The 12,275-nt window shown below is 35.6% G+C and overlaps 1 protein-coding gene across 21 annotated transcripts in view; it reads left to right on the forward strand.

Annotated features, from left to right (window-relative positions):
- IQCM (IQ motif containing M) overlaps positions 1-12,275 on the forward strand; it is a 674,133-nt gene that overhangs the window by 407,953 nt on the left and 253,905 nt on the right. For all 21 annotated transcript variants that reach the window (XM_045056876.1, XM_045056875.1, XM_045056873.1 and 18 more), the window contains one exon: positions 282-443. In XM_045056876.1, coding sequence (XP_044912811.1) covers positions 282-443 — 162 coding nt within the window. The remainder of the gene's footprint in view (positions 1-281; positions 444-12,275) is intronic.

Genomic DNA, 12,275 nt, shown 5'->3' on the forward strand with positions numbered 1-12,275 from the left:
TTTTTTCCATACCTGTTAACAATACTACTTTAAACTGATAGTGTTTAAAGATGATATTAGTAAACCCATTACTCCTTAATTTTTGCTAGGAATTATCTGCACAGTAAGATTATTGGTGAAGTACCTCTGACTAAAGAAAACCCAAGTTGTCAACATAACCATTAGCATTCAAATTATTAAATAGTTTCTAATATGCATCCCTTAAAAATACATTAGACATTTTTGCAAAATGTCTAAAATTTAAAAAATATATATTCTTTTTTTTTTTTTTTTTTTTACAGAAGACCGTGACAGATATTCTCAACTCCTCAAGAAGTACAATGCGATTGAAATGTTATTTACACTCTATCCTCCTCAAGGTGCCCATGTGTGTAAAAATATACGACTTAGGTCAACTTGGCTGAGACCCATAGTAAATGGGGAAGAAGGATATAAATATATAGGTAAGATGCTGAATCTTATTATTTTTTTTATATTATAGAAGAAATGACCCTTTATCTAACTCTTATTTGTCACTTAGATGATGTAGTGTAATATCTAGGCCCTGGGGAGTATTCATTTTAGTTCTTAAGTATTATTCCTGCAGTTTAAAAAGTGTCTGTATTACACTTTGGTGTTTCCTCTAGAAAGCAGAAACACACTGTGATTATTCATTCACCTGATGATGGACATTTGTGTTGCTTTCAAAAATGTGATACTCTACGGATAGTTACTATGAGCATTCATTCATGCACAGGATCGTGGATAGACCTATCCTAGCATTTCTCTTAACCAAACTGTTTTCCAAAGCAGTTCTATCATTTCATATCCCATGCCCCCCACCCCCTGCAGACTTCAGAGCTGCAATTGCTCTACATCAGTACTTGGTATAATTAGTTGTTCTAATTTTAGCCATCCTAATAGAGAAGTATTGGTATTCTGATGTGGTTTTCATTTTTCCAGGAGATAATGATATTTAGCATGTTTTCATGTATTTGGCATTGGATATCATCATTGGCCAACTGTCCATCTTAAATTTTTTGACCATTTTTTTAATATATATCTTTTATTATTGAGTGTTGAAAGTCCTTTAGATATTCTGAATATAAATCCTTTAAGATATATTCTTTGAAAATATTTTCTCCTAGTCTGTGTCTTGTATTTTCTATCTTTCAATAATATGTTTTGAAGAGAAGTTTTTAATTTTGATGAAATTCAGTTTACTACTGTATTCTTTATGTTTTTGTTGTGATAGCCAAGAAAACTGGCCAGACTTCTGGTCTCAAGGGTTTCCTCCAGAAAATTTTATACCTTTGGGTTTTATATTTCAGTGTCTAATCTGTTTTGAGGGGTTTTATTTTATTTATTTTTTTTTTTGGTACTTGGCTCAAGGCATAGATCGAAGTTCTTTTTTTTTTTTCTTAAATTTAACATGGTGATATCCAAATATGCTAGCACTATTTGTTGAAAAGACTATCCTTCTGTTAATTACCTTTGTATTTTGGTAAAAACCAAATAGACTAATGAGATACATAGATGGCAAATAAGCACATGAAATGATTTCTCTTTAAGTTTAATATAAAATGGTCAACATCATTAGTAACTAGGGCAATACAAATTGAAGCCACAAGAATACTCACCTATTAGACTAAAATAAAATTGAAAATATGACAGTGCCAAGTCTGGCAAGGATGTAGAGCAACTGAGACACTCATTTATTGCTGTTGGGAACGTAAAATGATATAATCAATTTATGAATATTTTGTTGGTACTTTCTTATAAAGTTGCAGTACTGTATCCATAACCCAGCCATCTCAGTCCTGGGTAATTACCCAAGAAAAATGAAAGTATTCGTTTACCAAAAACCTGTATATAAGTGTATATAGTTGCTTTAGTCATAATTGCCAAAAGTTGGAAACAACATAAATGTTCTTTAGCTGGTGAGGTGGTAAATGAAAATTTTTACATCTACACAATGAAATATTTTTCACCTATAAAAGGGAATGAACTATTGATACAACAAGAGGAATTTCACATGCATCATGTTAAGTGAAAGAATCCAAATTCATAGGCTGTATATAGATTTTATTTAAATGACACTTTGGAAAAAGCAAAACTATAGGACAGAGATCAGTCCTGTGATTTCCAGGGCTTACAGCTGGTGGGAGGATTTGATTGCAAAGAGGCAGCATGAGGGAGTTCATTGGGTGATGGGATTGTTCTGTCTCTTGATCATGATAATGGTCATAGGGCTCTAAAAATTAGTCAAAATGAACTGTATAACAAAAGAGTGAATTTTACTGTCAATAAAATTTTCAAGATAAATACAAAAGAAAAAGAAAAAAGGATTTATATGAATGACAAACAAGTCCAAAAAAGATGTGCATCATTATTACTCATTAGGGAAATGTAAATTGAAACACAGTGCGATACCACTACATGCTTACTAGAATGACTAAAATTAAAACGACTGAACACATCCAGTGTTGGCAAGGATGTGTAGCAACTTTAATATTCTGCCAGTGCAAATGTAAAATGGTAAAAACACTTTGCAAAATAATTTGATGTTTTCTTAAAAAGTTAAACATAAACCTGTTTTATGACCCAACCATACCACTCCTAGATATTTATCCAAGAGGAAAGAATGTATACATCTGCAAATGACTTGTACATGAATATCCATGGATCCCTTTTTTGGTAAAAGACTCAAAGTAGAAACAATTCAAATGTCTATCTACAGGTTAAAGGCTAAACAAATTGTGATATATCCATGCAGAATACTACTCAGCAATATGAAAGAACAAACTATTGACAGTATTGATACATGTAACGACATGGCTGAATCTCAAAAGAATTATGCTGAGTAAAAGAAACCAGACCCCCCCCCCCTGCAAAAAAAAGAGGATAAGAGTATGAGTTCATTTTTATGAAATTATAGATAATGAACACTAAACCTTATGAAAGAAGCAGATCTATGTTTACCTGGGATTGGGTTGGGACGTGGAAGTGAGATGTGATGGGTTATGATGGGGATGATGGTAATGTTTATTATCTTCATCATGGTGATAGTTCCATGTATATGTACATATGTCAGAATTCATCAAATTGTATACTTTAAACATGTGCAGTTTTCATTTACACTTCAATAAAGCTATAAAATAAATTTAAAGAACCAAGATAGTGAAATTTGTATTTTGGTAATAATTTTGAGAAATGATTTTAAATTTTAGGTTCAGCATTTTAGAACTTATCTATAGAGAGCCACAGATTTAGCACAGTCTCATTGGGCTAGTGTATGTAATGGCATATTTAAGTACCCTGTTCTGATAGATACCATAGGGGAAGAAGAGGAGGAAAAGAGAAGGAAAATTATGAAAAATAAGATTGAGGGCTTCAGGCTTTATAAGATGAATCAAGACCCTGTTGCAATTTATCTTCTCTTTGCTGTTTTCCACCTGAACATTCCGACAGTGGAATCCATATCATTCCAAAGATTTGTGTTCATTGTTTATAGCCCATTTGTGAACATTTGTTGCAAATAAAACAAACGTAAAGGAAACATGCAAGAGGCATTATTTTGTAAGTTAAAGACTCTATCTTCTGAAGTTTTATGCTTACCTTTTCCCTTTTTGTAAGTGACCAAGGTCTCGCATTTTTTTGAATTACAGTTGTTATTAAACTGATAGACAAAATAGTTTTCAGCATTTGCCTTGAGAAAGATTAGTGTCTTACAGAAGCACTTTCTGAAACTCAGTATCTGCTCTGCTAGAAACATTTTAAGCAAGTTGGCTCTGGGAATTTATTATGTGTTCCACCATTAATAATACTCCACCATGTAGGCACTCCTGTTTATTGATTTCACTCTGTAATTTAGGGAAGTATCATCAGCAAGAACTGAGGAGTAGTAATAGAATTACTGAATGTTCTATAAATGGCATGGGTTGCTAACAAATTAGGTAGTATGAAGACCATACATACTCTAAAAGTATCATTATATCCATGTTTTTATATCTCAGAATTCCTATCATAATGGTTTGAATGTCACTGGAATGCAGCATAAGTCATACCTTCAAATTGCTTAAATACACAAAGTATTTCTTCTGAATCATAATTTATCATTTTAGATCAATGAATTAAAAACTTTTATTTTTTCTCCAGGAACATATGTATTTGCAGAAAATAAGTTTAACAAGCCTTTTGGAAGGCTGGTCTTTTAATGTGTCTTTTGTTATCTTTCCTTATGAATTGTCTGCCCTTGAGTCCCGCTGCTCTTCTGGCCTGTCGCAGACATGCTGAACTTATTTCTCACCTGCATTAGCTTTTGTGACTTTGGTGGATTCTCAACCTGAAAGCTGTAGATTATATTAAGAACCCCTGGAATTCTAATGGGAATACCTTGAAAGGAGTAGGTTAGCCATTATCTCTCAAGACAATCATTTAGAGAATACAAATGAATGATTAAATTACTTTTTCAAACCAATGGTGCATTCTTAACTGAATCATATTATTATATTAATGTAAGGTTTCTAATTAGTTCAGATCCTGAGTAATGAGCAGAGACCTCTAGTTCTACTACTTCTTCATATATCATTTCCAGCCCTTCATATAGTACATTTTACTTACCCCTATAACATATGGTTATTTAAGTTATATAATTAATGCTGGAACTGATTTCCTGGCCTAATCACTGTTTTGTTACCCATTATGAAAGTGAAAGATATCTCTTTATGCTGTTCGGTTTATTCCACTGCCTTCAGGCAAGACCTGATGTATATTAGCCAAATGAGAATCCCATCTTTAGACTCTGGCAATTACATAATTGTCCTTGACAGGTCTGATTTTTGATGATCTATTTCAGAACTTTCTACTCTGAAACGTAAGACTTTCTTTTCTTATACATGTTCATTGCAGTTGTAACTTTTTCACAATCCACAAAATTAAGTCTATGCATAGATTAATAAGAATCTTTCTTTTTCTGTAATAGGCCTTTAAAAATATTCTTCAGAAGCCCTCGTTCTAATCCTTAATGTCTTTTGGTACTTCTCTCTAAACATTTTCCAAATTTTCTCATTTCTCTTAAGTGATGGAATTCAGAAGATATGATAATCGAATATATCTAATTTATTATGAATATAATCCAGCTACCACATATTCTGCTTATATCTCTGTACTTGTTTTAAACTTTTTTTTTCTTCTTCCAAGATTTTATTTAAATTCAAGTTAGTTAACATATAATGTAGTATTGGTTCAGTATTAGAACCCAGTGATTCTTCACTTACATATAACACCCAGTGATCATCCCAAGTGCCTTCCTTAATGCCCGTCACCCATTTAGCCATTCCCCCCACCCATCTCCCCTCTAGCAACCCTCAGTTTGTTCTCTATAGTTAAGAGTCTCATATTTCACTCATATGTGGAATTTAAGAAACAAAACAAATGAATATAGGGAAAAATAAAAGAAGATAAAAATAGGCACTTGTTTTAAACTTTTAAAACACACATCTCATCATTTGGATTTCTACCCATCATCATTCTTTCCTTTTTTACCATATTTTCTTATACTATTAATATGTGTGCAATTTATTTTGCCTTCTTGAACTTGCTATCTTGACTTGTCCTGATTATCCTTAACTTATTAAGATATAGACATTTGTACTCTTGTTAAAACTACTTTGAGTTTTTAACCTGTTCTTTGGGGTATTCTGTAAGATTAATTATTAAAAAATGAAAAACTCAAATCCTTATTTGAAGGGAGCGTCATATATTTTATATCACTTATATATGCTTAAGTACAGGAAATGGTCTATTATAGTTTGGATAAGTTTAAACATACTATGGTTATATCAGGGTCTTACTTAGCCTATGGATAACCTGCTTGTTTGAGGAGAATAATACAACTAAAAACTATATTTTATATTCAATTGGACTTGTAAAGGTTTTTTGATATATACTTGTCGATGTCCCTTTTTACCAACTATCAGCAGCCTCAACTTTCATGTTCTTTAATGTCCCTTTGATTTTCTTTGTTAAGAGCAAATTATGTGATTATGTTTTCATGAGGGTACTTGCTGGTGGAACAAGTATTTTATTTTTAGATGATGGTTCAGTTGGTTAAAACTTTCAACATTTAGTACATTCACAGAAATTATCCACAGAAAGATAAAAATGAATGCTGTATTGTATCTGGTGAAAGGTTTTCAACTATGGTCAAGTTATTACAAATTCTTTAGGATGATGAATGAGGTCTTGCTCATTTAATGGAACGAATGTGTTCTATGTGAATTCCATTTTTTCTTGGACTTCATTGATAAAATCAGAGATATGTCTCCCACTCTCCCAAAACCCAGTTTCACCAAGCAGGATGGAAGCATTTGCGAAAGACATTAATATGTGGCATTAGATCTATAAGCTAAAGGAAATGTGAGTTTCATATTAAACAGTAATCTACCACTCAATACTTCTGAACTTTTTAAAATGAAAATTGTAGGATTAATGTCTTATTATTTGAATTCTGCATCCATTTATTTAACAAGCATGAACTAAGTGTCAATTATGTTCTTGGCAATAAAGTTTGAAAAATAATTTGAGCTTAATCCCTGCCCTAGAAGTGTTCACATTCTAGCAGATCCAATGCACTATCAGAGTGTTTTGGCTCAGTCAGTCCCAGTGAGCACTTCTATTGGTCTATGGGTCAAACAAAGTGCCACAAAACAAGGATCTTCAAAAAAAAAAAAAAAAAAAATCTTGGGAGAACCCGCCTAACAGCAACAGTCAATATCTGAAATAAGAACTCCAAGCTCAGTTTGTTGTACATCTAAGTAAGTTAGAGTTATCCTGGTTAAACAGTCTTTCTGAGCAAAGCAGACTATTGATATTATATAGGGTTTGGGGGAAGAGTGGTAGCTAGCTCTGAAGATGGATCCAATGATCTATGCCTCCTGGTATTCATTCTTTTGTGGAAATACACATACTGTATCAGAATACAAAAAAAAAAAAAAAGTGATGGTGTGTTACCTCTGAGGCTAGTTCATAAAGAGATTTTGTGACTCCTGCCTTCTCTTAGATAAGCTTCTCTGAGGAAAGGTAGCTGCCATGTGATAAAAGTCTTAGGCAGACCTGTTGAGAGGTCTTTGTGCTAATGAACTGAAGCCATCCACCTACAACCAGTGAGGAACTGAGGTCTGTGTGAGTAATGCAACATGGAAGTGGAGTCTCTACCCCATCAGTCCTTCAGATGACTGTAACCCCATGAGAGACTGTGGCTGGACCCACCTAGAAAATCCACTCCAGATTCTTAACTCTCAGAAACTATGTGAGACAAATGTTTTAAGCTTCTAATGTAGGGGTAATTTGTTACACAACATGCAAGTTAGTGGTTAGTGGCTTTTAGCAATGGAAGTGAAATGACATAAGATCTAGGGTAGGGGTGCCTGGTGGCTCAGTTGGTTAAGTGTCTGACTCTTGATTTCGGCTCAGGTCATGACGTCATGGTTTGTGGGTTTGAGCCCCACGTTGGGCTCTTCAGTGACAGTGTGGAGCCTGCTTAACATTTTCTCTCCCTCTCTCTGCCCTTCCCCTGCTTGCACTCTGTCTCTCTCTCTCAAAATAAATAAATAAACTTAAAAACAAAAAAAGATTATGGTATAGTTCCTCAGGAAAGACCAAGTTGCTGATTGGCCTTCAAACATGTGTTACTAGAGAGGGACTTTTGCTAATTAGTTAGATTTCAAAGTAGTATCTCTCACTTACTGGTTGGTTTTCAGAAGTATGTTTCCAGAATTGAGCTATCACTTGTTGATAAAACAGGCTTATAACTTGTTCTGGGCATTACCTGCCACCACAGCTAAAGAACTATAATTGATTAATTAAAGAGGTTTAAAAATAAGTTGTAGTAACTTATTGCCATAGTTGTAGAAACATTTGACTTTTCTTAAGAGTATGAGGACATGTTATTCTCAATAAATAAGCACATAAAGAAAAACAAGCTTTCATGCTAATTGAAATAACAGAAGCAATTAAGTATAATTGTGAGCCTAAGAGAAGGGAATGACTACATCTGGCTGTATGAGAGATGATTTTATAAAGATTATGGTATATGAGTTGTTCTTATAGTACAGATTACAGTTAGTAAGTAGATAATAAAGTGTTATAGGCAAAGGGAAGGACATTGGAAAGATCCATTCTCTTCAGTTGTTTGTTTAAAGAAATTCCACCTCACACCCCTTTTATAAAGTATTCCTGCACAACTTTTTTTTTTAATTTTTTTTTCAACGTTTTTTATTTATTTTTGGGACAGAGAGAGACAGAGCATGAATGGGAGAGGGGCAGAGAGAGAGGGAGACACAGAATCGGAAACAGGCTCCAGGCTCTGAGCCATCAGCCCAGAGCCCGACGCGGGGCTCGAACCCACGGACCGCGAGATCGTGACCTGGCTGAAGTCGGACCCTTAACCGACTGTGCCACCCAGGCGCCCCAACCTGCACAACTTTTACACGAGACTAAGACAGTGGTTTTATAAAGCCTGATAAATTGATGACACAGTATACAATGCCAAGTGTCATAAAGTCACCTCTTGGAAGTTTATGCCTGTACACTCTCACATTTAGTTAATGTAGTTTATGACTACATAGCATGCGCACGTGCGCACACACACACACACACACACACACACACTCTAATCTCTCCTCATAAGTTAATTAATATTTTAGGTAATAAGTACATATTTTAATTATAGAAGTAATACATAAAATTAGAGATGAGAGTAAGTTCTTATGTGTTAAAGAGTATTTTAGGTGATAAATTCAACTTCAGAATGCAATAAAGAATTTGGAAGTTCACATAAAAGTGTCTCTAGCCAGTCAAAATTGATATAACAAAGGAAACATATTAAAGCTCTCAGGAGAGAGTCTCATTCAATGCCCATTTATTCTTATTTCAAACACCAGAAAAAGCATATTCTTGTTTGAGAGAATTTGTCCTAGAGTAATGGATCTCAACTTTATTAGACTTAGCACCCGTTTTATATAACAAATATTTTAAAATTTACCTTATTATATATGTATGTATGAGAAAGGATAAAAGGAAAGGTGGTATATGAAAATGTGCTTTGATATATAAATACTTGGGCATGACTATATTATAGAAGAATGTATAAAATAGTCATATGTTTGCAGCAATATATAGAAACACCATAAATATGACATCTACAAATGTAGAATGACAAAGGTGTTGTGAATTGTTAGCTCAAATATTTTGAGAAGTATTGCTTTTGGGGGATATAATTTCAAAATGAACAATTCTTGGTAAAGTTTTGAATAAGACAGAGTTTAGTCTTGTGTTTTACATTGTGCTTTTATTCATGGAAAACTTGGTGTATTTTAAAATAGTGCTTTAAAAAAAGCTTTATGCAGGGCCCCTGGGTGGCTCAGTCAGTTGAGCATCCAGCTTCGGCTCAGGTCATGATCTCATGGTTTGTGGGATTGACCCCATATCAGGCTCTATGCTGACAGCTCCGAGCCTGGAGTCTGCTTTGTATTCTGTGTCTCCCTCTCTCTGCCCCTCCCCTGCTCTCTCTCTCTCTCTCTCTCTCTCTCTCTCTCTCTCTCTCAAAAATCAATAAACATTAAAAAAAATAAAAATAAATAAAGTATAATTCTCTATTTAAAAAAATAAATAAATAAAAAAGCTTTGTGATTATATATAACATGAAGTTGGGTTCTATGCTCCAATAAACATAAACAGGATTTCAGAGTGACATCACCAAGAAGGCAACATAAGTTGTTCTTGACATCATACCCCCTCACAAGAAGAACAACCAAAAACTATTTAAGAACAAGACACTACTGAGAGAATTCTAGAACATGAGAGTGAGGCCAAAGACAGACTGCATTAGAAGGGTGAGAGAGGCAGCTATATGTTGACTGCATTGCCCATCTCTCAGGCTAGTGCAACACAATGCACAGAGATCTCCCCTGAGCCTATACTTCCTCCAGAGTGAAAAGATAACCCAGAGGTACAACAAGCAGCCCCATTGCAGCATTGTGAGTCACTCTATGGGAATCCTTACTCTAATTTCACATCACGAGGATTAGAGGGAAATCTGTGAGGCTCAACCATTAGGAATCTGACTAAGACAGAGAAGGGACAGGGGCTTGCAACGACCAACATGTGAATCTTGGCAGACCAAGTTGATGATACCTGCTGTACCCAAGTAGTAATTCCAACTTGCAGTGTTGCTCTCCTGCAGAACTAAATTTGGATCACACTCTGACCAGGGAACTCAGCGGGGTGCAGATCTGCTTATTTGGATCCTCAAATGAGAAATTTTTCCAGCTCTAGAATTTGATTTGTCATTGCCAAGGCAAGGAGCTGAATCACAGCCCCAGCTGCTGTGGAGAATATCTTCTGGCCCCATTTAACCAGATGGGCTGGCTACAATACCTGAAAGCAGTGTAGTCTAGTGGTTCTTCACCCAAGAGGCAGGTGATCAGAGCTGATTACCCCAGCATAAAGCCCATACTGGGTGTGGAGTGTTCCCATGCCATGCACAGTCAAGAGGACTAATTCATAGCCAAGGCTGAGGATAGCTCCCAGCTCCTCACAACTGATAGCCTGTTTGGGAAGTTGAGAGTAGCCTGGAGTGGCCTCTCCCCATCCTGCCTAGGCAAGGGAGCTGAGATATTGCCCCAATCACTATGGAGAATGTCTTCTAGCTCCATCTGACCAGAAAAGCTGGTGACAACTCCTGGAAGCTGTGCTGGCCTAGCAGCACTTGAGCTGAGAAGTGAACAGAGCCAATAATTTGCAGAGCAAATCCAATAGATTGGTCAGGGAACTTGGGGCAGTGTGGGTGGGGTTGAGTTAAGACAACAAAGAACTTTACCAGCTTTGGAGCTGCTTCTCCTGCTGTCTCCAGACAGATAATCTACTATGTAGCCCTGTGTGTGACATAATATAAGCTTCAGCCTATCTGACCAGGGAAGCTAACCAGAGAACATGGGAAACTGCATAGCCCATTCAGCAAACCTACATACAGCAGTGCTTGAACAGAAAGCACAGTCTGTGGACTCCTCCATCTTCAGAACAAAACCAATGGCCTCATCTGCAAGGGGACTCAGTACATATCTAGACTGATTTGGGTTCCTAACCAACAAGCAGTACAGAGCCTGAGTCCTGTCCTGTAGCCTTGCCAGGGAAGTGAAACTGATTTAAAACCTCATATACAACTGAATATACTACCCAGTCCTGACCACCTGATTCTGACCAGAGAATCCAGGTAACTGCAGAACTCATTCTACAGGATTACTTGGGTACCAAGTCAGCAGTCCTAGTCAACTGTTCTCAGCCAGTGACACAACCCCTCATCCCCCTCTTTAGAGCTCCAGCAGTTGCCCCATCCCAAAATAAACCATATTAGCAGGCCCCACCTGCCCAAGGACATTACCAACAGAAACCCAGAAACCCATACTGCACTGACTGATGCAAAACTGTCCCTGCTAAAGTAAACCTGTAAAGTTTGGAAGAGGCGTCCAATTACTCAGAAGCACAGTTATCAATATAAGAAGCCAAAGATCGTGAACAATCATAAATATGGCACTACCAAAGGAAACTAATAAAGCTTCATTAACTGACCCTAAAAAATAAATGAAGATCTATAAAATTTCAGATGAAGAATTCAGAATAGTCCTCTAAAGGAAGTTTAATGAACTAGAGGAAAATATTGACAGTTTAATGAAATTAGGAGAATAATGCATAAACAAAATGAGAAGTTTGACAAGGAAATAGCAACCGTTAAAAAACAAAAAAATTCTAGAGTTGAAAAATATAATAACTGAATTTAAGAAATAAATAGAGGGTTTCAAAAGTAGACTTAACCATGCACAAGAAAGAATAAGTGACCTAGAGGCTAGGATATTACCCAGAGGGGAAAAAAAAAAGAAAAAAAAATTAATAAAACAGAGTGAAGAAAACCTACAAGAATTAGGGGACACAATGAAAAGAGAAAATATTCACATTATTGGAATTCCAGAAGGAGAAGAGGAAGAAAAAAGGATATAAAATACATTTAAAGCAATAGTTGCTGAAAACTTCCCAGCACTGGGGAGAGAAATGAGTATCCAGATTCATGAGGCTCAAAAGATGCTAAATAGGTTGAAACTGAATAGGGTTACACTGAGACAAATAATTATATTTTCATAAGTCAAAGACAAAATTACAAATGGTAAGAGTAACAAGAGAAAAGAGAATTTACATACAAGAGGTTACATCCCTCCCCCCATAACACTTTAGGCACATTT

The sequence above is a fragment of the Felis catus genome, chromosome B1 (genome assembly GCF_018350175.1).
Source record: "Felis catus isolate Fca126 chromosome B1, F.catus_Fca126_mat1.0, whole genome shotgun sequence".
Classification (NCBI taxonomy): domain Eukaryota; kingdom Metazoa; phylum Chordata; class Mammalia; order Carnivora; family Felidae; genus Felis; species Felis catus.